The 25781-nt window shown below is 38.3% G+C and overlaps 1 protein-coding gene across 1 annotated transcript in view; it reads right to left on the bottom strand.

Annotated features, from left to right (window-relative positions):
- LOC139723834 (uncharacterized) overlaps window positions 1-25781 on the bottom strand; it is a 126844-nt gene that overhangs the window by 21493 nt on the left and 79570 nt on the right. Inside the window, exons 6-8 of the mRNA XM_071635040.1 lie at window positions 15025-15239; window positions 13985-14050; window positions 2598-2672 (exon numbers count right to left, since the gene is read on the bottom strand). Of these exons, the coding sequence (XP_071491141.1) occupies window positions 2598-2672; window positions 13985-14050; window positions 15025-15239 (356 nt within the window). The remainder of the gene's footprint in view (window positions 1-2597; window positions 2673-13984; window positions 14051-15024; window positions 15240-25781) is intronic.

Below are 25781 nucleotides of genomic sequence, written 5' to 3'. Positions count from 1 at the left end.
ACACAGCATGACAAAGTTCCGACAAAGACTGAAAATCATGGTTATTGTTAAAGGGATGATACTGTTTTGATTGAGATGAAGGATTCAGATTCAACTTTTTTTTTTTGCGAGATAATTCGAAAAAAAACTTGTGAAATATTAAAGTGCAAATTCCAATTTTAAGAGGTATTCAAAGTTTATTTGATGAAATATCAGTTTTGAAATGGCTGAGATATCCAAAAGAAAAGTTAAACAACAATGATCCTATAATATGGGGGGGGGGGCACCTTTTATGAGGACCTCCTTGTGACTAGATTCCTAAGCCATATCAAAACCAATTTTCATCAAATATTATGTTATTTCATATTTCATAAGAGGTTTCTCACTATCTCACAAAAAAGTTGGAAACCTGAAACCCATCTCAACCAAAACTATAGTATCCCTTTAAAGCCCATTTAGCTACTGTTGTAAACCGCATCTGGTTCATCTCCCCTCCCCCTTCCCCTCCCCCTCCCCGCAATGCTCGAATGAGAACTGTTTCCACCAATTTAATGAACATAGTATCACCCCCTCTTCAAAAGCCATTTGAGATTGCATGCGTACGACAGTCAATTATAGATGCCAACTGAAGATCTTGATATAAAGTAATTAATTTAATTCAATTCAACCTTAATTCAAGCAATTCGCATGTACAACACTAACTGAACACATATAAGTTATAGAACGTAACAGGTAACGAATAAAACATGGTAATACCGTACAGCTATAAACCAGTGATATAGTCTATCTGTATGTTGTTGTTTTTTTCTAACTGAACTTGTGGAAATAAACTAAATTTGGATTTGAATAGTTATGGAGAGAGTACCGCAGGAAATATACACCTTCATGAATTCAATATGAAGGCACATCACGTTCAAGGAGATATTATGACAATACGTATAACAAAAATTACGTGACTACGCAATTCGGTATAGAACTTATAATCTAGGTGGGAGGAACCTATCCGTAAAGCTCACAAGCTTATAAAGAAAATGTCCGGGAGGGGGGGGGGGAGATGGAGAGACAGAATAAGAGTTAGACAAATAGAAACATGGGAAGGTAGAAAGAAAACATGTTAACCCGTTTCTTGCGGATTCTGTTTTCTCCTGTAAACGTTGCACTGGGCAAACCAAGCTCCCGGAGGCGACGTGTTAAACGCGCAAAGCGAGTCTCTCATCATTATAAGAAAACTCTGCAGATATTCACTTGATACGTGTGGCGAATGATAACCAAGTGTCGTATTCTTACGGCCAGGATGCGCTCTGCGCACGTCACTCTCGTATTTCAAAATTATTCATTCATAGTCACTCCTCTGTTGGAAGGTATGGATAAAGAAGATAACGGATCTTTCCTCTCCATCTACTCTACTTCTACATCAGTCTAATCCTTTCTCATTTTATCTCTATCTGTTCCTCCTCCAATTCCTTCCATTCTTTCATATCTTTCTTTTCTCTTTCTATCTCTTTCTCAATCATGTATATGGTTCAGATCACAGAAACTTATTCTTCTTTTATTTTTTCCTTTCCCTTGAGATCTTAGCATCTTTCTCTCAGTTCTTTCTCTTTTCTTTCTTTTTCTCGAGATGATCAGTCAGCAACGTCCTCTCCGTCTCTTTCCTTGCTCTCTTTCTATTGATTTTTATGCCTCCGCAACGAAGTGGCCGGAGGCATTATGTTTTCGGGTCGTCCGTCCGTACGTCCGTACGTCCGTCCGTCCCGTTTTGTTTTTGTCGATATCTCAAGAACAGTGTGGTGGTTTTACATCAAACTTGGTATGAGGGTAAATCCTTGGGGGATAATACTTTGTGTGGATTTTAGGGTCACAGGGTCAAAGGTCAAAGGTCACAGGTTATTTTGTGAAAAAATTGAAATTTCATGTTTTTCTCCATATCTCGCAAATGGTTCAAGGTATCTTCATGGAACTTAGTATATATGCTTGTACCGATGGGCAGTGATAAAAATCATCAGTTCCCCAAATACCTGCACTCTGACATTTAATCATTCATCCAATTGAACCTAGTTCTAGGAAAGTGAACATTCAGCACATTTGTGTCAAACCTGTCATTTTAATATTTTGCCAATTGTGTGAAACTGTCATCACACATTGTCAAGACATTGTACTATAGACCTATTAGGAGAACCATGCATTATGGCGGAGGCATAAACCAGTCGCCGTAGCGACATTTCTAGTTCTATCTTTCTCTTCTCTCTCTCTCTCTCTCTTTCTATTTATCTCTTTCTCTATACAGATCTCAGCAACTTTTACTCTCTTTTTGTCTTGTCAGTTCCTTGAGATCTTAATAGCTTTTTCTCAGCTCTTCCTTTTTTTCTTTCTCTTTCTCTAGATAATCTGCTCAACGTTCTATCTCTCTCTTTCCTTTATCATTTTCTATATTTATCTCTCTCTCTTTCTCTTTTCTCTCTTTCTATCTATCTCTCTCTTTTTCACTAGTATTCCTCTTTTCCCATTTAGATTGGTCTATCTCTTTTCATTCAGTTTCACTCCACCTTTCATCGCACAGTCTGTGAAAACATACGTTCATAAGTGAAATCGACATGACCAGTACGAAGTGCACTTACCCCTTGGTCGTTGCCAGGCCTAGGGGGTGGGGCCTCGATGATGTTGTCTAGGATTTCCATTGCCGAAGAGTCATTCTGAATTATGATGAAGAAAGGGCGAAAATAAAGGAAGAAAGGATATATACATCATGACATAACTAAGGAATAATCCACATTAAAGACATTTTCTCTTACTCTTTCCTTTTCCCCAAGCGATATCAACACAGAAAGATTACCTTTAATCATTATGTCATACATCAAGCACTCGTACCGCAAACCTCTTACGAAACTAAGAAAAACATTTTTTTTTTCAAATTTCAATTAAGTTATATACGTTTTCCATCAAAAAGCAAAGAGTAATACGTATGTAAAGTATACAATCCTCATTTGAAAACTCATATTGTTTGAGCGATTAAAAATAATACAGGTCATGAACTTTAATACAAAGTATATGTATATAATGATACGTAAACATATGTATATGTGCAATTGTAATATTTGGAGCGTTAAGCATTATGATCTTTTTCACAAGGCTAAAGTGGTCCTTCACCAGTGTTCACTCATTGTCTTTTAAATGCCTTCTCTCATTTTTCCTATTGGAAAGTTGTATCGATTGATGTGAGATTATGTAACTGTATTATGTAGGTGTGTGTGCGCGTATGTTTCATAATCCTATAATCATCACGAGCCTTATTTCGCTCTGTCTGTCCGTTCCTTCTTAATCACTTCTTCCCATCTTTTTTTTTCTATTCCATGTCTCTGATTTACTTTCTCTGTATAGCAACGACAGGGTTTGAAGTGCACGTCGCCTTGTCTACACCGACTGATTTTACATCCGATATGCCCGTCACGTGCGTGATGTTCATCGTAGACCAGACCTTGGACAGTATATATACGGAAGAATATTTTCTTGATTACTCGGTACATCTGATCGCCAGTCTACTCTTGCAAGATGGCTTCTGCCTTTGTTTTGTCTAATTCATATATTTCTTCATTTTTTTAATGCTTTTTTTTTGGGGGGGGGGGGGAGGGGGCGGGGGCTGGATGAGTCATTCCCGACTCGCCAATGTTCACGTACATAAATTACATGTAGAGCATTCCTAGAGGATTGGTATGAATGCAACTTACTGATACAACTATCAATCTGTCGTCCTCTGTTTCTCTCCAGGTCTCTCCATCTCTCTCTCTCTCTCTCTCAACTTTGCATGCAAACGGACAAAGTGTTTTCGTGTATTTATCAAACACAGGCATTACTCACAGTACTGAAAATCCCACACTTGCACATGATTTCAATTGTATTATTTCCTACAACAATTCAATTACTAATCCAGCAAGCAACTTGTACCGCTTTGCATTCTTATGTATACTAATTATGTTTGTGAATATCCGTAAATGTATTTATTCATCACATGTATGTATTACATAAAACTATGTTTTCATATATTTCAGGCATATCATAATATCTTGAGAGTGTTTGAGGTTAAGGGTATTAAACGGAGGTGCGTGCAAAATACAAAACATACATCAATCACTGTCAATGGCAGGGTATTCACAACGCGTGTAAAGTCGCGACTTTAATTTCCCTTTTAGTAATAATAGAAACACGGTCAATCTATGGGAGCGTGTATCCTTCACCCAATTAATCTCGGTTATATAATCAGTTATGCACAGATTCTGCCCACATCCTCCGTGAAAACATGCTCCGACTGTTCACAGAAAAATGTATAAGAAAACCTCAGGTTTGACATAAAAAAGTTGCGTATTCAAATGTTGTCTGCCACAGTAATCCTGTATTGTACCTCGATTTAGGTTGGAAAATCAACTCCAGACGTGCACACTGACGTAATGTTATACATTTGAAGTGAAACTTTCTTAACCCGTTGAGAACGGTTTGATTTTACCACAACACGCATTTCCCATAGATTACCCATCCGCCTGTGATACAGCCACCTCTGACAAACTCACCTATGACAAACTCACCTATGACATCACCTTTGATATATTCGCCTCTGATACATTCACCTGGGACATATTCACTCTCTAACACATTCACCTCTGATACATTTACATCAGACACATTCATCTCTGAGACATTCACCTCTGACACATTCACATTGCATAAGTTCACCTTTGATACATTCACTTTCGAACAGATTCGTCTCTAATATATTCACCTCTGACATACATTCATTTCTTATACATTCATCTTTGTTCATTTCTGATACATTCACCTCTGATCGATTCACCTCTGATGCCTTCACCTGACACATTTACCTCTGATATATATATATATATATATATATATATATATATATATATATATTTATATATATATATATATATATATATATATATATATATATATATATATATATATATATATATATATACATATATGTATACTGAAAGAAATTAGACTGAGGCGGACGTTGCTCTCGATCTTGAGTCTCCCTTTTATTCAGTCAAGCTTTCGGCCAGTCATCAGGCCTTCCTCAGGATCTACCAACAGCCGGAGTTGTGTGAGTGTGTGTGTGTGTGTGTGTGTGTGTGTGTGTGTGTGTGGTTGCTTGGGTATGTGTGTGGGTATGTGAATATCGCATTATGTGTGTGTGTATGTATGTGGGTGTGTGTGTGTATCATACGCAATGCAAATAGACATATGAACATATTATATATGTATATGATTTTGTTTGTGATTATTATGCTTAGAATTATGAGAAAATATGGTCATTATAAATTATGTCAGCACTATGATATAAGAATCTATTCATATATATTTTCTGGATATATGATGTTATTTTGATGATGAGATGAGGCGAGATTGGATATTTGTATTGAATTGAATGATTGATTTGTGTATATAAAGGAAATAATTCAGAAAATTGGTAATATATGAAATTGCATTACATATTATATGACACATCAGGTTATTCAGATAATAACTATTCTGTTGGCAGATCCTGAGGAAGGCCTGATGACTGGCCGAAAGCTTGACTGAATAAAAGGGAGACTCAAGATCGAGAGCAACGTCCGCCTCAGTCTAATTTCTTTCAGTATAAGTTATATGCAACCAACAATGAGGCACCGCGCACGTTTGGGAAGGGAACTATCTCTCGCACTATATATATATATATATATATATATATATATATATATATATATATATATATATATATATATTCATTTCTGATTAATTCTCCTGTGCGACATTCACGTATGGTCACAATCCCCATCTGACACTTCCCCGTATGACACATTCACATCCGATACATTCACCTTTATTATGACATTGTCACCGCAGACATTTTTTTTTCTTTACTAAATAGATTCTTCGATTTGATAATCTTCTTGGTATGCTTACACAAATAAAGAGTCATGTGTTCATGGAAGGGAACAAATCGCTGCTGCTAATGGAAATGGCACAGTTAATAGATTCTTAGTATATCAAGTGATAAGGAATTACATTATCTATAGGGGGTGCCTAACGTGCCATAATAGTCTCGCAAACAAAGATTTGATAGCTCACAGCTGCATTACGAAGTCAAATCCATTTTTTCTCCAAATCTCCAAACTAAAGATTTAACACCGTTTCAGGCAAGTAAAAATGAAAGACAAAAATAAAATGTTCTGGCTGTCCCTACCTACAACACTCATAAACGCACAAAGAAACATAATATCACAGGATGTGAGCTTGAATGCCAAAGATTCATTTCCCATCATCACATGGGTTTTATTTTAGTCCTGGATTGACAGCGGATATAGGAAGAGACGATTATTACTTTCTGCCTAAAGACTCCCCATGCATTGCGTGACGATCATTCTAATCGTACAAAGAAAACATTCTCCTTCCTTGACGGAGAGAAAAAAATCATAACAATTCACAAACAGGGACTCATCATCGTCCACCTTGGAGAAATCAGAAACGCTTCTTCTTTTCTTTATTTTGTAATTGAAAGCCCAAATAAAAGATTGCTCTGCATGCCAATAACGGTTCTAAGGTCAGCACCAAACCGGAGACTCATTCCTGACACATGTGCTCACATTCGATCCGCTACACTTTTTTTGTTAGCACTGGCCGCAGGGTCTTATATTTGCCCATTTTATTTTTAATCAATCTGTTTCAAATTGACAGAGCAGAGATATTTCCTTCCTCTGTTTTCCCAAATTAAGTGCAACTCTATAGCTTGCTGTCTTTTCACATAGGCGGAAGTCAATGAATTTGAATGATTAAGTCCCTTCCATCAAACTACGCATTTGCCAAGTCTAGCAAAACTGTGAAGACGTTTCTTCGGTAGGAATTTCTACCATTTCATTGGTCTCACTATCTTTCTTTTTGCATTCTGCAGACTGTTCTGACGCAACTCTTGCGATGTTCACCTACAAACAGATAAAAATTCTCCTTATATACACTATACATGGCGGTATAATGCCTGATTGCGTTCTGTATTTTACAAATGTTCCTGCAAAGGAATCCATACACTTCTGTCATCCTGGTAACAGCATTAAGGAGGTGGAATGGGCAGGGTGGGGGGGGGGAGGGGGAGGGGGAGGGGGAAGCTTCACTTACGTCGCACTTTAGATTGAGGGAACGCATGTAGGTTAATTGGAATGACATGATTGAGTAAATTTGATGCAGAACGCTGCAAGTTATTCCTATACGCATGGCGACATTACCGTGTGAACACTAAAGCAGACGGTGTTGTGAAGGAGAGAATTAATCAAAGTTTCACCAACCTATAAAAAGGCTGCGATGAAAATAACGTCGCCAAATTCAAAATGCAACAACATTATTCCCAGGAGACATAATCTGTTCAATGTCATTATACAGGATTTCCCTTGTGCAACTATAGTTACTTACCCTTTCCTTCTATTTCTTTTCATCTTTCACTTTTTAGTCCTGCCGCCATTGTAATCACATCCTACTATAATGTTTACAATCGTCACATTTTCATCGTCAATAAGGGGTAATGGTAATGGCATGGTTGGTTAATACAAAATGTCACTTATCTTCGTTTGTCTCTCGAGATTGACGTTTAACTCCAGGAACTGAAAGATTGGATATCTATCTATCTATCTATCTATCTATCTATCTATCTATCTATCTATCTATCTATCTATCACGTTATCTTTCTATCTCAATCGATCAATCAATCCATCAATCCATCATCCATCCATCCATCTATCCATCCATCCATCCATCCATCCATCTATCCATCCATCCATCAATCCATCTATCCATCCATCCATCAATCCATCAATCCATCCATCAATATATAAATCAATCAATCAATCAATCAATCAATCAATCAATCAATCAATCAATCAATCAATTAATCTATCCATCATTCAATCATTCAATCATTCATTCAATCAATCAATCAATTTATCAATTTATCAATCATTCAATCATTCAATCATTCATTCAATCAATCAGTCAATCTATTTGTCTATCCGTCTATCTATCTATATTCATATAAAGAGTCTTGTATGATTACATGAATTATCTTGGTATTGTTTCCACCGAATCGGCGAATGTGGATTACATGGCGCGATGGGAGTAGGTCTGCAGAAGTGTAGATGGACGTAGGTCTGTAGACGTGAAGATCGTGACAAAGTCCATTACCGTCATACCGTTTCTTTTAAATTTTCATCTGTTTTACTTTGCATGCTCTGTTTTGAAAAAGATTTTCACTCATTCCTCTTTTCTTTGAAATTCAAAAATGACGAAAATATAAGTTCGTGCTAATACAGGTCGCTGTGGACTGAATGGGTTATACGTTTTGATGTTAAAAGGATCAGTAATTTTCTTTGATATGGCAAGTCATTATCATTTGGGGGAAAACGAAAAGTGAATTCCACGCTTTTAGAAACCATTATGTGTTATTCTGTTCCCCAATGTAATTTTGAGAGCATAGTCACTGCGCACGCCCGAACATGAACAAATCATGAATTTAGAATATTGGCATAAGAAGCAGGCACGTTTTCATTGCGGAAAATAGTCTCATGTTCACGAAAAAGTGCATTTATCATGTTTATTGCATGTTACCGACCTGAGGTCGGAAGTATGTGAAAGGACAGGATACTCAATTTCTGAATACTAATTGAGATTTCTTCCCTTCCCTCCAGAAATCAATATCCCACTTAACTAATTCAAGTGCAAACAATTTCTAGTGTTCATTGTGAAAGCTTTCTTTCCTCGCATTTGTTAGTTCAAGTTTACACCCATTAGCCTTCACTCCCCCACCGCCATGTATAAACTTTCACTTCACCACCATCAGAATCAAAGGTATATAATATTTCACCACACACAGGGAGGAAATGAAATGTTAACTACATTATTAGAAATGTATATGTCCCAATATCTCATTTCCTTCTCTCCCTCTCTGTGGCAAACCAACAAAACAAAACGAGAAACCAACATGTCGACAGAGATCTCGCCTTGCCAATCATTAAAACAGCAACTGACGACACATGAAATCAAATCGGATGTAATTATCGAACACGACGACACGTTTGTTGCAATGTTACAGATCTGGAAATTTGACAGGGATCGCGAAAGTCTCTTTTTATCTTGAATTCTTAACATCAATCAGTTGCTGTTTAAATGATTTGCACTGCGAGATCTGCACAGTAATTTGCTTCGAATTTGCGCTTCTGAACTTCGCTTAATAAATGTTATACCTGGTGCTAATTGTTTTATGCACGATTTGTTTTTAAATCTTTTATATGTTGTATACATATATCTTCTCTTCCGATATACTGTACATGATTTGTTTTATTTCGTTTAAAATTGTAAACTGCTATGAATTTTATTGAAACAAAGCTTCATGCTGAATGGGTCTCCCCGTGTTAAAATGAACGGATGAATAAATGAATCTAGTTTGATTGGTAACTTCCCAAGAAGAGGAAATAGCGGAAAAAAATGGCAAAGAAAAAAAGTAAAAAAAAAAAAATAAAAGGAAGGGATGGTAATGAAGATTTGAACTTCCATTTTTTTTCTTGCTCCTAAAAACCCATGCATCTTTAAAAAACGAGAAAAATAATTCAGACACAGAACAGAGCAGAATTCCCAAACTGCTTGAACAAAGACCAGTCAGAAACCGTGTTGATCTATTCTTAAAACAAGCAAAATGAATTACAATGAGTCTCATATTAGGAGGCAAAAACAGTCGTAGACTTGATTCCTAAGTATGATTTGATATAGATACAATCACAGCCCTCCTTTTCCCCGCGAATTTTCAAGTATATACTGCAGCTACACCTGGTGTCAAAAATGGGCGGAAAAGAATATGGTGTTTGTATAAGACATTATCTCACGTTGGCGGCGCCAGTGGAATTCGGTTGCACTTTGTAAAGTCACGGGGACTTTGGCGAATTTACGGAGCGACAATTAGCCGAGATGTCGGCAGCTAATCACGACAGTCGTGCTTCTGTGAGAAAGATAAACGAGGGAGACGACTTGACAAGAATCTAAAAGAGTGTCATCCTGCTCTGTCTCCCCGAGACGGAGCGGCAAACTTCTGAGAGGTCCCCTTATTAGATGGCGCCAGTAACAAGGGGATAATGCGAGGAAGGGTATAAAGGAAGGAAGAGAGAGGAAGATATATACTAGTATAAAGAAGAGAATATACAAGAAGAGAGATTGCAAAAGTGAGAGATGGAGATAGATAGAGTGATCTACGAGTGACAGAAATATGTATAAATATATACATACAAATAAAAATGTGTATAGGCCTATATACAGAATTTCTTATTTGCGTGTGTGGGTGCGTCTATATGTGGGAGTTTGTGTGTTGGGGAGAAGGAGTGAGAGAAAGAGTGAAGGAGAAAGAGAGAGGAAGATTAGGAGAAGGAGTGGTGGAGGAAGTAGTTTTCACTTTGGTTCCATAAAAACAGAACGACTGTAATTGCCATTATCAGCATTGTTATGAGAACAAGCTGTTCTTTTTTGTGGGTCGGGGTTTGAAATTTGTATAGTAGACACAGCAAAACTAAACACAGATATATAATTAAATTCCTCGTGACATCATAGGGGACTGAAAGAGTGAGAAAAAAGAGATAGATGGATAGATAGAGAGATAGATAGATAGATAGACAGATAGACAGACAGACAGATAGATAGATAGCTAGATAGATAGAGAAGAAGACAGCAGAGAGAGAGAGAGAGAGAGAGGGAGAGAGAAAGAGAGAGAGAGAGAGATCGGATGAGAGAAGCAGAACTGCAATACGGAATGAATTTAATCTAATGACTGCATGATATCTATATTGTATATTATGCCCACTGAGAAATGGCTTACGAGCGACCTGGGAGTTTATCGATGGTGGAGGGTGCTTATGATCGTAATGCGTCATCAAGAAGTAGTGTAGTCTTGCTTCAAGAAATATTGCTATAAAAAAAAAATCAGCAAAGTCACTTTATTATGATTGCTCTTCGCGCTGCTCTAATGTACCCATGCCCAGGCAACACCTTCTAACTGAATAAAGAATAAGTTCTTTTGCAGAGAGAGGGCGTTTGAATTTGTATACCATATGGTGAATTCAGGCTAACTGTTACCAGAGCTGAAAAGCAATACCATTTCGATTCGTAGTTGTCGGTGGTTCTAACAAACATGGTTGACAACGACAACAACAACAACAACAACAACAACAACAACAACAACAACAACAACAACAACAACAACAACAACAACAACAATAACAACAACAACAACAACAACAACAACAATTACAACAACAACAACAACCCAGAAACGGCTGTAAAACGACATAGAATTAAAGACAAAAGCAAATCAAATTGTTGTAATTAGCAGATCACGAACTCATTACATTCTTCATTTATCGAGCATAAACAGAGTCCACAGTGACTGCATCATAAGTGATCAATTACTATGATAAATTCTTTTGGAGCACACCCTTGAAAAAGCGCACTTTTCCCCTCAAGTCTCTCCCCAAATGCAATTAGTATAGATAAGCCTCTTTATTCTGAGATTCTAATCAGTCATATGACGAAACAATCGCAATCTATCACATTTGCTCTCGTAATCTGGTTAAAAACTCGTTGATGTTCAAAGAAGCGGTGTCGTTTTTGTGCATCCTTAGTTTCAATTATAATTAGACATATGAGGATGCTTCCGTCGCCGTGTAATCCGATTAATAAAGCCTTTCATTCGGCGATTACTCTAGGAAAGATCGAACAAAAGAAAATCAAGGCCATGCACATTGTAATGAAGTGTGAAGTATTTTGTTTAATCTGTATCTCCATCATTTTTGTTCTTCTCTTCGTCATCTTCTTCCTACTCCTCTTCTTTGCCTTCTACTCCTCATTGTTGTCCTACCCCTATCTTCTTTTTCTTTCTGTCTTTTCTTCTTCTGCTTCTTCTTTTCTTTTTTGGGGGGGGGGTGGGTGGGAGACATATCAGTACGATGATGTTTACTCATCAAGTGATTGATAAAAAACAGTGTAATTCGATTATTGATGTATGCGTCCAGCAAAATTTAATCCACGTGAGTAGCTAAATTCCCATGATATTTTCCTGTTTGTCTGTCTATTTATTAAAGGATGTCATTGGAGTTGATGATGCATGTTTACCTTGTAAACCTTTCCTACATATATTATTGATGTTAGCATTATAATTGATTTGAGGAAAGTCACCGATTTTTTTAAAGAGAAATATACAACATTACTGAATTTTTAAAAGTCTGCCCGAAAAATCAAGGAGTGATGACGTAATACTCTAAGTTGAATCATCTGCTCATATGATGGGTGACCAAAATATTGCAACTTTTTCTCTCCCATCCCTTCCCCCCACCCATTTCTCTGTTAATTGGAAAGCTTCAATATCATGGCACGGTGTGGCTTCATATATTATATCTCAAGCATTATATGTCAACCGAAATTGCTCAAACGTGACATTGCGGAGAAAGGTTCCGGCTGAATGTTTGCGCAATGTTTCGTTGCCATGGATACTGATCTCTTTTTAATAAACCTGCCCTCGTAGGCAGGCAGTACCAAAGGCACTTTTATCTTTGCCTGCGTCGAGCAATCTGCTTTCGTAACCTTTACTTTTTGCACGGAGCGGAGGAAACGGAATAGGGTGCCTCTCAATGCAATAAGGTAAGGTTTTTGGTCATCAAAGTTACACAGAAACCAGTTCGTTTATCGTTATCTCTCTTTTTTTTTTGGTTCTTTGTAGGTCTATAAAACTGATTGTAAGTGATCGTATGATCTTATGCCAGGAGTTAAAGACTTCTAAAGAAGGATGTTGTTGCAGACGTGATAATAGGGAGCTTTAGATTTGCGACGCGGACGTTTGAGACGACGGTTGCGTTGGCCGCTTTCCTTTCTCCCTGCGTCGTGTTGAAAATAGCTTTAGATTATGCTAGGACGCAGCCTATACAAAGTAACATGGCGCCCCATAGGATCACTGCATCAAATGGCATATAGGCGGCTGTCCGCATAGTCGGAGAGTTAAAAAGAAAGAAAGAAGGAAAGTGCAAAACAAAAACAAAAACCAAAAACCAAAAACCCAGGGGCGGGCAGACAAGCGAGGTAGGAAGTACCTATATCATGCTATGATTTACAAGTCTTAATTTCCGCTCGTGAGGGGACCAACCCTCAATGTGATTAGCCGATCCTTCTTCTATCGACTTCCTCATCGTCGCCTAGACCCTTGGCGACGTCAGTCAGGTAGTCACCGCCGAGGCCTTGCGAAATAAAATATAATGTAGCGTAGTGATAGTATTGTACGTGACCAACTTGCGTCCATAGCGGGCGCTTATTTATGACGTCATGGATGATCGTCGATCACGTTCGAGTACGCACTGTAAATCTTCAAAAGTATACGTGATTGTGGTAAGAGGCTGGGTTTTGCGGACGCGATGCCACCTATTCCTGCGGTAAGTCATAATAAAAAAAGAGGGCGTTGTTGCAAATTAGCCGCCAACGGGTAGTGGACGCTTCCAGCAGACGACGGTGTCAAGTATGATCGATACTCGATTACAAGCGCGGGAAGTGTGTGCGTTCGCTTCCATTCGGAAATTATTGGAGGACATTCATGCTGTTTCTGTTTTGTTTTGTTTTTTCTTTTTGGAGAATATTTAACAGAGCCTCGAGAGTCGCATGTCCGACTCTCCATTTCCTCTGCCGGAAAACGAAATGGAACAAATTAAAACTGAATTGTCAAGACTGACAAAACTGTGTGTTTTCATGCATGTCGATGACTAGCTACCGCAAAGCTCCTTTTGCAACTTTAATTGTCATGTTTTAATCAAAAGTCTCACACCTATGAACGTGAATGTTTAAGACGTGTTAACCTAATCGGATCCGTCAATCGGAAATGGAGTGACATCCGAATTCTTCTTCTCCCCCTTTTTTCCACCTGATATAGGTCACGTGCACTCTAACTCACCGAAAACTGTGAGATGTAGTCGCCGATTTGTTCTTTCGACTGCTCAAAGACGATCCGCGCCGCGTTCTGAAAGGGAAGACAAAGAAAAAAGAGACTAAGATTGAGAAGACCTGATTTAAAATAATACATTGTGGACTTACCGCCTTATCGTTAATAGCATAAAGTTATCTTCTCTTTCTTTCCTCTTTATCCCAGCGACATGTTAGGAAGACGGATACACTCTGCGGGATAGTTCGACCCCAGGGGCCTCTGACACTGAAATTGACCGCTCGGTTGTAGGCAAGTGTTTTATTTATTATAAATAAAAGCAATGACAAATGTATTATCGCAGCGCTCCAACTAACTACCATAAAATGCAATCTCGACACACACAGACGAAATAAAGTGATTCTATATAATTACTTGGGAAGCCACTTAATCGTTCTTGTGGCGTGGGCTTTTATTTGATGCGTGAGGGGAAGATAGGTAAGGTCTAATTGTAGCGGTCGTTACACAAAACTGAGCTCATGTACTTGTGACGTCACATGGTAATACGATACGTGGCTGCAATGAGCAATGGAAGCGTTAAAGACGATTCGTTGGTTTTCTCTTTGCCCCTTTTATGGTCCTCTACATCAAGCTCTAGAGCTTTGAAGTAGGCATACTATCCACTCTTTTAATGGAATTTAAGATTCACAGATTAAGTACAATCATATTAATGGGCTCATTGATTACTGAACGCATCTTAAAAGTGACTGACACTTTACTGATTTTGTATGCACATGCAAAATTGAATATCTTGTAAAATCAACATCAATACCTATCTTAAAAACAATGTTAACAGGGAAATTTGATTTGATTTATTCAAAAAGTGCATTTACGCACATTATACACAATTTTGCATATAAATTTTTGTACACGGAATAATTATTATGTCACATAGATTTTGCGTGAATCGTCATAAGCTATGAAAAAGTCAGCACGACTGGGACGCCCAGTGACTTATGATTAGGATTGAGGAGAGGACTGGGAGTGAAGTAAACTTGAGGAAGAGTTCTTACGATTCTCTTCTCCGCTGGCGACTTCGTAGCGGAAGACTTTGTGGTCAGCGAAGAGATGAACGTCGTTGTCGCTTCCGTAGTCCTCGCCATCTCCTTGGTGGTTATTGGCTCAGGTGTTGTCGGTGTCGGTGTCGTCACTTCCGTAGTCGGTATCGCGTCAGTCGTAACGAGGTCCTCCGCATCCGGAGCGCCTTTACACTGGAGGTACTTGAAAACTGTGTGACAAATTTACAAATAAGGAAACAAGTTTTGAACTTTTGAGACTACTTCAAGTTTTATGGAATGAGATGTATGAATACATAATTTAATGAAAGCTATAGTTGAAACAGGAATACTGTAAATGCATTGATTATCGAGAGGTTTAAAGTTTACGATAAGTTTACGATATCATATAATTCTTTTTCGTGATTTACGCTTGGTATCTTGATATAGGACAGTTCCTTTCATATATATTATCCACCGTTTTAGGTGTAAGTCATGTCCATTACTTTTAATATGTGTTTGATTATACAGTGAATCTCGGCACTGTAGGACGAACGTTCTTGATGCAGATGACAGGACTGAATTTACAAGGAGAAAAAGAAGAGGAAAAACTAATTTCTTGAAGATAGAATTTCATTAAAATCATCTTTACCACATTGGTATTATGACAACAAGCATATGGCGTAACGTGTTATAGTGTTGCATTAAACACTGGGTAGTCACATTTCACATATATATATATATATATATATATATATATATATATATATATATATATATATATACTATACTTTAAAAATGTGCGATGAACATTTGTAACACCACTTTGTACTATTACGCTTCTCCTCGTCCAAACATAGTACTTCTAATATCCAAAATATCAAAACAAATTCTGTGATCTGGTATAACAAACGTCGATCATATTATGTACAAAGATTATACGATATGGATCGTGGCAATGTGTGGATGAAGGTGATGAAAATCGAATGGATTTTGGATTAGAAATGTGTAAGCCGCAGCGGTACAAAAACACAACACATAAAAATGACATTTTTTTTTTTCTTTCGCTGGCACGGTGCCGGGTAACCCTTTGTACGCTTTCAGTGCCGATTGGCACAGAAAATCTCTTAGCATTGTACACACTGTCCAAAGTCCCTGGCACAGAAAGGGTTAAAAAAAAACAGGTGCACTGTGGGAAAGCACTTTCAATCAGCCAGCCTCGAACAAGGTGACGTCTCAATTGGGAATGCAAAGCAGTTTGTAAATGAAGATTCAATTCATCACTGCATTCCCTATGTAGCCTTAAAGGGGAAGGCTAGTATCTGATCAGTGGGAATCAGTGGAAATGCTGGGAGATGATTGTTCCAATCCTTATGGGATTCATTCAAGAGTTCATTGTATATCTATTGTTGTGTGAAAATGATTTGCTTCAGAATGGTCTCATATTCAAGTAATGTGCAGTTTAATGCTTCCAGGTTAGCGTCCCTGGTCAGTGACGGAGCATTAATCTGCACATTACTTGAATGTGAGACCGTTCTGAAGCAAATCATTTTCACACAACAATAGATATACAATGAACTCTTGAATGAATCCCATAAGAATTGGAACAATCATCTCCCAGCATTTCCACCTATTCCGACTGATCAGTTACTAGCCTTCCCCTTTAAAGTTGATCTAGTTTCACGGACATAGAACAGTAAAAGGCAAGTCCCATTTCGCTTGGGGAAAAAGATTAAAAAAAAAGAAAAAATGTGAAAAGACACACCTATGTGGTTTTGACGGTCATAGATGATTTATTCATAGATCTAAAGTGCCCACCCACGTATTACCCTCTTCTCTGATGGCGTGATTTCCAATTTGCATTGTAACGCCGATAACACAAAATTGACTTTTTGAATAGCTCAGATGTGGTGTGCATTTTGTCACCAATCGGCAAGTACTTGTTTGCTTGTCCGGTTTTTAATATGTAAATCACACCATGAAAATTTCATAACTTTCTCCCCGCCAGTGTTGTTCGTAATGAATGGGCGCGTGGCTGTCGCCCTCAATGTCACGGTTGACAAATTCATTTACATTTATCAATGCATTTGTTTTATTGTCTTTATCGTGTCGGTTCATTCAAACATGACTAGACGTGCTCATCCAACAACTGAATGTAATATGCATAGGCAATAAAATTTGTTTAAAGTTTAAAAGGCATTTAAAGGTTAACACTACTTTAGATTGGACATGAAGCAACACATACAAAACATCAACGTGGAGCCCACATTTACAGGACCTCTTCCTCACAATCAATATTCATTGAACAAAGTTAAAGTGGCGATTTATATTGAGATGGCATTTTTGGAGAGGGATTTACACGTTTGAGGTCATGATAGGACAAGAATACGGGCTCTTTGAATCATTGAACACTATATTATAAAGACTGCCTCTCGTTACCTCTTGAAGTTCCTTTATTCAACTTCCCTCCGGTCGTTTGCAACTGAATACAAAAATTTATATTGACAAAATTCCTTATCAAGCCACACATTGGCAAAATATTATACACACTTGCTCATACACAGACACACACACCTACACACACACACATACACACACATATCTGTATATATGATATATCAAAAAATGAGAGTTGCATCCTTTTCGGGGGAAACTATCTTGGCTATATACTATTGAAAAACAACAATAGCAGAAAAAAAAAGAAACAGAACGTACTGCGTAGCAAATCTGACCACATCGTTAATAAACTAACTCTGGTATAAGAATTCCGCTACTGTCACTGATTAACCTGTCATTACTAGAGGACACACCGGAATGACATCTGGAAAAAGTTGGGACCAAACGCAACGGGGTTCTATGGTCCACAGGTTCTTTTTTTTTAAGTTCACGCTTAATTAGGGTCACAAAATGATATTAATAGGGTAGCATTTATCGCGCTACCTTGCCTCGCTGTTTTGGCCTCCCTTTCTCTCCCCTGCTCTCTCTCTCCGACTTTTCTCTTCTCTCTCTCTCTCTTTTGTCTCACTAAATTCCTTTGACCAGATTCGCACCTATACGCAAAATTAACAACAGGTGTACCACATTCCTAGGCAAAATTTCATCCAGGTGGTGTAGTGTCAGATGGTGGGAACCCAATTTTTGTCTAAAGTTTTCCCGCCCTACGAATTATCATTCCCGACACACTAACGTTATGGGAATACTGTTCAAGAGAATTGATAGTTACTCACAATCTGCAGTAGCCCTGCACAACTTTCCGACGTAAATATATTATCATGATATTCATTATCTGTTTTGATTACTTTTAAAAAAACAAAAACTCTTTTTGTAGCTGTTCGGTATTTAATCTGGTGCACATTTTCAGCTCTGAACCCAAAGTCGCCTCAACGAATGTTTATGAGGATTTTGATGATAAGAAATGGATTAGTAACGAAATGACCAAGATTTGGCTTAAAGTTGACTTAAAGATTAATGTATGATCTGTCTGAATAGATAGGTCAATTAAGATGTTCACATTGTATATAAACCTTTATAATGTCTATTCTTCCCTGAGAATCACAGAGCTTGCAAGGGGATTGCCTAACATAGCAACAACCAATGCAAGCAAACTACTGTACATTCTAGGTACTGAGATACATATGGGTGTGATAATGCAGGTGGATGGGAGGGTTTTTTATTAGGTCCTTTTTATGTGGAGAAAAATATTCGAAAATTTGCCTCCTCTCCCCCCCCCCCAAAAAAAAAAACAACAACAACAACAAAAAACTAACGAGCCTATCATGCTATTTTACTGACATATCAAAATGCAGATTTTATGTTACCCTTCATCGCAAAGTTTGTTCCTGGTGAGTGATAAAAGGGTTTCAAGTTATAGTTATTTACCAATATGGGCATGTACAATTGGATGGAATTTTTTTCTTCATTCCTCAGATTGGAAAGTTCTCCTCAGCCGAACTTTGCCGATACGTTTGGTCACATTATCACTCTTCTTTTTTTTTCATGATCTCATTTTGGTAGCATCGCTGGTTGTGTTGATGTTGTTGGTGCTTTCGATGTTATATTATATTTTTGCTCCTATACAGGTCTTTCTATCTCTCCTTCATTACGTGTGTTACAGAGTGATATTGCTTTGGGGTACACTTGTTTTGTTTATTTCGTTTGTGCGCTTTGTTCCTTTTAGTAGAACTGTTTTTTTTATGGGGTGGGAGGGGGAAGGAAATGGGAGCTCAACATTTCGCTGTTATGGGTGATAGCAAATAGAATAAGTTCTTTATCTTGAGTGACTTTTGACAGCAGACAACTTATCACCGCCGTTTTGCTTGACTAACAAGTCTATGTGTTATGTCTAGACGTAACGGTCTGTGTTCTGACGGCTTAATATGGGCAGACGACACGATGTCATGTTTCTTGGGGTTTTTTTATTTTGTATATAGTCCGCGTATGTCATCTGTGGAGATCAGACGGCTAAAATTAGTATGGATTGAGGAATGGGAATAGCAGGTGAGATCTACCATCCCCTGCCCATCATTTATCGCTACGTCGCTGGTTCGCGACCGTTGATGCGGTGCGTAGCAACCAGCTCTCCGCATCAGCGACTTAGCAACAGGATATATCCTTTTCTTTTTCATGACGAGGGGATGTATATCCCAAAGGGAAATTGATACAGCCGCAAATGAGGTGAAGGAAAAGAAATACCATAGGAATATTCTGAACCTCACCCCTCCCCCCCCCCCCCCCACAAAAAAAAGCCAGTCCGATATCGATATGAATCATTTATACAGCCAATTAAAATGCTGGTGATTTATGTATCACAAGGGTGTGCGGTAATGGACACCTTAATGGACCCGTTTTTTACCACAAACACTATGGCTTTACATGCTTAAAGTGCAATTCTTCATCGTGTTCAAGATGATATCAATGGATAAGATTAAATCAGACAAATTGAATAGTGTGTATATTTCCCATATCATTACAATGCAGGGATATCAGGCGCAACCGCAAACTTAGGATTTTGACGATGTTATTACGTCACGAGTCTTCACAGGATTTTATTTGTTTTTGAGGTGAATAAAAGTAGGTATATGGATTATTATAATGTATTTCTCACTACATTCAAAATCGTGCATCATTAGTCTTATGATAAGAATTTATAGCACCGATAGCTCATGGAAGGAAAGATGTAGAAATTGCTTCATGATTGACTACAATGAATTGAATCAAACTATATTTTTTGGTCAACAATAGCGACGCATCACGCACACCAGAGTAAATGTATTTCTTCACGCATGCGTAGGAACAATGATTTTAGCACGTGCGTGTTTTGTGCCTGAGTGTACGTGTGTGAGAGTGTGAAGGATATTTCCAACTCAGCTATTAAATTACGTGTTTAAATGCAAAGAATGAAAAATGCAAAAGATAATTATTGCATTTTAACTTCCTTCTTTGTTCTCCGATAGGTCGGTTTACCATAATGTCATTACGTTATAGATATTTCATGAAGGCCAGTTGAACGAAAAAAAAAAATCGAACGATCGTGCAGGTAACAAAAATAAACAAACCCATAGGCTGATGAGTTGCTTCTAGGAAATCGGGGGATTAAAAAAACAGCTCAGTTATAACAATATTGTAGCTCTCGTAACAAAAAAAAATAGTTTTCCTTTTATCTTTTAACTGCTATCTGACCTTTTTCAGTGTTATTCTCGTTTACAAAAAAAAAATGTAATAAAGATCATAGCAACGTTTATGAGTTATTATTCATGAAACGGAAATTTTGCCGAATGCGCGCTTGAGTTCACCCATGCATTGAAGCGACCCCATTCCCGGCCACTTAACCAAATTACGACGCGGAGAGGAGAAATTCCCACATTGCACGGAATTGTCATATTATGAATTTGTTATCATTTCCTCTGGGTTCACTAGCTCTGCTTCCGCCACGTATACAGCAGTCAGAAAATTGACCAAGCGGTCATTCGGAAATTTCTTAGTGTTTTGCTGAGTAGGTACTAAATTAGTTTTGTCCCCTGTTGCTTAATTCGCCAGCTCGTCTTTTGCTCTCTTATTATCTGCCAATGTTATACAGAACCCCCATTCAACACAGCTAGGGCGGCCGCGCCGATGACATGGGCATGCGAGCGAAAGCGTGCGCTGAACCGTCCCCCGTGCCCTCGGCTGTGAAGCGCGACTGATGAGGGAGTGTGAGGGCGGTCTAGCATTATATCATTTCATATCTTCACACTTCTACCACGTGCAGGGAGCATGATTCGCCCTGCTCTGAGAATGTAAAAAGATGCGTCGTCTCCGTTAACATCTTGCAATTCCGTCCAATCACATATTAATACAATAAAAGATTAGCGGATGACAAGAGAGCAAAAGACGAGCTGGCGAATCAAATCATGAATACCGAAAACTCGACTTGGGCGTGGAGACGTGCGCATGAAAATGTATTTTGCCATGACGGTCACGAATAAAGATCTCGAACTCTTCGATCCCAACTCCTACGAGAAGAAGTCCCTTTAACAGTTCACACAATTTTTCATGATCTCTTTCTTTGTCCTTCTCTCTATTTATAGATGTATATCCTCATTATTGCATGATCTTACCCGGTGTCGATTTACGAGACACGAATTTTGAATTAAACAACAATTACTTATCTAGGACACGCTAATTTCCCGAACGGAGGCATCAGGGCAATCTATGTCCTGCTACGTCTTGATTAATGAATCATTTCACCCATGCGTATAGCTCTGTATTTCTGGTGAAGGATTCAGCTTCGGCAGACCACGCCTTCGATTCTTATAATAAACTCTCCATTAGGCGATTGTATTTTGACATTTTTCTGGAGGGATGATAGGTTTTCCAGAGCCATCGAAGGTTAACGCCCTCCCATGCCGGTGATTATGCCAATATCCAATCTATCATGACTTAGTTAATAACGGTAACCGGGTAATTGGGTATTCGTGTATTTTCTTTCTCTCAAACATATAATAAATCATGCAGCTATTTTACATTAATCTCATACATCATTAACCTCTTCTATAATGGGATTTTCGACATAATAATTACTCCATGATCAAGTACACGATGTTGATTACTACAATACAAATGTCGTTGATCCTGCTTGTAATGTACATTAAGTAGATATACTTCTTAAACAAGGATGAAAGATAAAAGGTAATTTCATTCCGGTCGACACAATGATCAAAAGTGTAGGCCTACTTACGTAATTGCGAATGAACTCATATTATGTCTAAGGCCTGATGTCATTACCTGTACACCTTCCTCCTCGACCTTATATATACCACCAACTAAAATTCCACATTGTCTATGCTAGTTTGTGGCTAAACAGTATTAGTGTTGCCAAGGTATATTCTTTGGGGAGGGGCAGGGGAGATGGAGGGAGGGGACGGCAACTTTTCATCCCGGTCGACACAATGATCAAAAGTGTAGGAATAATTGCGTAATTGCAAATTTGATAAACTCAATGTCCATTACGCCTGCGTGATGTCCTTATCTGTGCACCTTTCTCCTCGACTAAACCAACGATTAAAATTGCACATTGTCCTTGCTTGCTTGTGGCGCAATATCATTAGTTTTGCCAACGGATTATTCTTTGGGGAGGGGCAGCGGGAGATGGTGGGAGGGGACGTAAAAAGTTGGATCTTGTTCGGGGAATTGTGGGCTTAATCTGAGAGGTAAACTTTTAGATTCATTCTTAAGGGAAGAAAAAATCCCCTTGTTTCTAACTCAGAAAAGTTCATACAGAGATTGTACTTGTTTTTAATAAAGCTAGTTTGGCACTGTAGCCGGTAAAAAGTTATCAACGATATCCTGTGTTGATAATGTACGATTATTCTGATCAGTTTATTCATTAATTATTCAAGCATTTACTGTATTCACCTCAAACGAATCAGTCAGAATATGTGTGTTGTTTCAATATGTTAAAAACATGCATAAAAAGACAGACAGACAGCCAGACAGACACACACACACGCACACACGCACACATGCACACAATTACATATACGATCATACATATAGTGATACTGAAGGTAAGAACTTTGACATCCTATTCCCATTCCACGTTATCTATACCTATACTGCAAATTCACATTCAAATCTATCATACCTGCAAAGTACGACATTATGCGATAAGGGTCATCGAAATAGGGCAGGAAATGAATGTTGAATATTCGTTTACTTCATCGGCTTATTTTGGAAAGCTTTTAAAAGTAAAAGTGCTCTTATACCGACATTTTTTTTTTCAATAGCATGTCATTTGCGGCAGATGACATTTGGTATTTCGTAAAATTTGAGATGAAACTCCGCGCGGAAATGGACCACGAGGGGGAAGAATCACTATTTTACATTGCTTTCAACTTTCCTCTTAGCTTCAGAAGAGATGCTTTTGCAAAGGTAACACTTACTACGAAACGACGCTAGCGCATGTCAGTTTAAGCTAAAACACGACTACTTCTTCTCCCCCACTTTGCAATGGAAAAGCTGCCATACATTAGAATAAAACAAAGCAAGACATAAAACACAGTATTATACACGCAGGAGGAATATCTGGGTTTAATACGGGCACGCAGACTAGTAGAACATGATATCCTTCAATGTTTTGCCGTAATGAACAACTAAACAGTTGTCTACATAATTATACCGCCTTATGTAGGCCCTATACTATCAAAGGTACATAAAACACTTTTGATTCATCGGGGATGATATTTGAAGATATAAGAGGAAAAACATCGACTCAATTAAACGGTGACGAGACACCGCCAAAAATCATGATAAATTTCAGCGTATAGATCGTATTTCTATAATCTACTTTCCAAGAAGCAAACTCTTCATTCGTTAAACAGTAACCCAAGAGACCTAAAAAATAGGCTGAGCGCGAAAAGACCCACATTTTCCCGAAACGGGCGTGTAATGACCACTCTTGTCTCTTTCTTCCGCCACACGTTACGCTCTGATTATTCTTTCGACCAGGGAGGTGACCTCTCTAACTATGGTAGAAAATAAAAATGCGCCAGTGCGGTTCGCAAACGGTGTTGACATTTTGCAACGTCGCTAATTGATTATTGCTGCAAGAAGGCGCGCAGATTATTTTGAAGCAATGAATCGTGACTAATTACCTGTCATCAAAGGAAGCAAAATTTTGACACGTTGTTCTTGAGAGAATTATATGAACTGATGTCAGGAATTATGTGATGCAAAGGTGATTTATGAGACATGGATGTTGGTTGCTTGTTTTAAAAGAAAAGGGCAATCTTCTTCAATAAATGAGGAAGAAAAATGTTGACAGATCGGTGAGTAATCATTAAGGTTAGAGCTCGCACAAAACATTACTCATGCTTGTTTGTTTCATTTTCATCTGAGAAGATGGCTGGTTGGTATATAGCCCATACTCATCTGCAATAGCTGGTCTTCGATGAGGTCCAGTTGGATGTAAGGCGGGACCACTTCTTTGCCTCATGTGTTTTGGACTGTTCAAAACCATGTCATGTGCATTATATGTTTTATAAAACGGTGGCATCGTTTAAATTCGCAAGACTCTCAAGCCAACACCAGCTCCACGCGAACTGAAGCTCACACACATTAATCATGATTGCAGTGCATTTTTGTAATACATTGTACAAGGGCAACGCCTCTGAACGCAAAGGGAGCGGTCGTTAAACATTAAAGCGGAAGTATATATAGGCCCTCCAAACCTCCAGCTAAAAGCAAAGTTGGGCCTTTTCGCTGAATAAAAGATTGGTCACGTGATAGCTGTCCGCCAATCATTTGATTAGGATCAATATCACCATTATGATGTGTGGTGACAATGGAGTATTGTGAAGGTGCAAACAATTTACCTATTAATATCAAGTCAATAATGCAATTGTCATTTCCATGACCAGACGCATTAGCCAGCTCGGGATTGGGGGTAGGGGGATGGTGCTGAGTAATCAGGGTGTTTTTTTTTTTTTTTAGGGAGAAAAGAAAAAAAAATGGCAATATGGCAGTAAGCATTGGTAAGTCCAAATCTTCTGTAGATAGGCTGAGCATAACCAGGCACTAGACAGGTAATGTAACTTAACACAGCTGTGATGAAAATGTGCAAATACATTCAAACAGACTTATCATCAAAAACACACATGAAACGCAGGCCTACTCAAAAGTGCACCTTTGCTACGATTTATCAAGAAGCGTGTGATTTTAAGGGCCCTGTTGGACTACGAGACCATACAAGATTAGTATGCATTATTTTTCATCCCAGCCAATCATTCTTTTAGAGAGAAGTCTGTCCAATGAAATTATACTTTTCCCTGTAGCTTAAATACACGGCTGAAAGATAATTTTAATTGAAATATCATTAGTATTCCCCCGTAGGTATGCATTATAATAAATATGTCACTTAGGACTTCACCAGGTACTGTATCATGGATTTTTGTTTGTCATGATATGTTTGTAGTGGGTAAACGATTCTTGTAAATAATGTGAAAATTCTACTATCTTTCAAACGTGTGATTCTCCGTTTGTTCTCGCAGGGTACTGGCATACCTCCTCCACTCCATTTGTTTGACTAGGTATATTTGCCGAATAGAAAGGCAGCGCGGCTTGTATTTCCCTTTGGGCTCGTAGTGCATGGCAAACACATCCCACGGAGGTTGAGTTAATGCAATGCAAGTAAATTTTGGTGTGATTTCCCCTGGAGTAGTGCTCAGGCAGTGTAAATAGTATTATTCTCTAGGTGGTGCCCCCCCTTTTTTTGTCGTGTTGTACTTCCCTTTAAAGTC

Source organism: Diadema antillarum, unplaced genomic scaffold (genome assembly GCF_040938485.1).
Source record: "Diadema antillarum isolate AM-2024a unplaced genomic scaffold, OU_Dant_1.0 scf00000201, whole genome shotgun sequence".
Taxonomy (NCBI): domain Eukaryota; kingdom Metazoa; phylum Echinodermata; class Echinoidea; order Diadematoida; family Diadematidae; genus Diadema; species Diadema antillarum.
Note: the sequence above shows the minus strand (reverse complement) of the source record. Positions and strands in the feature narration are given on the sequence as shown.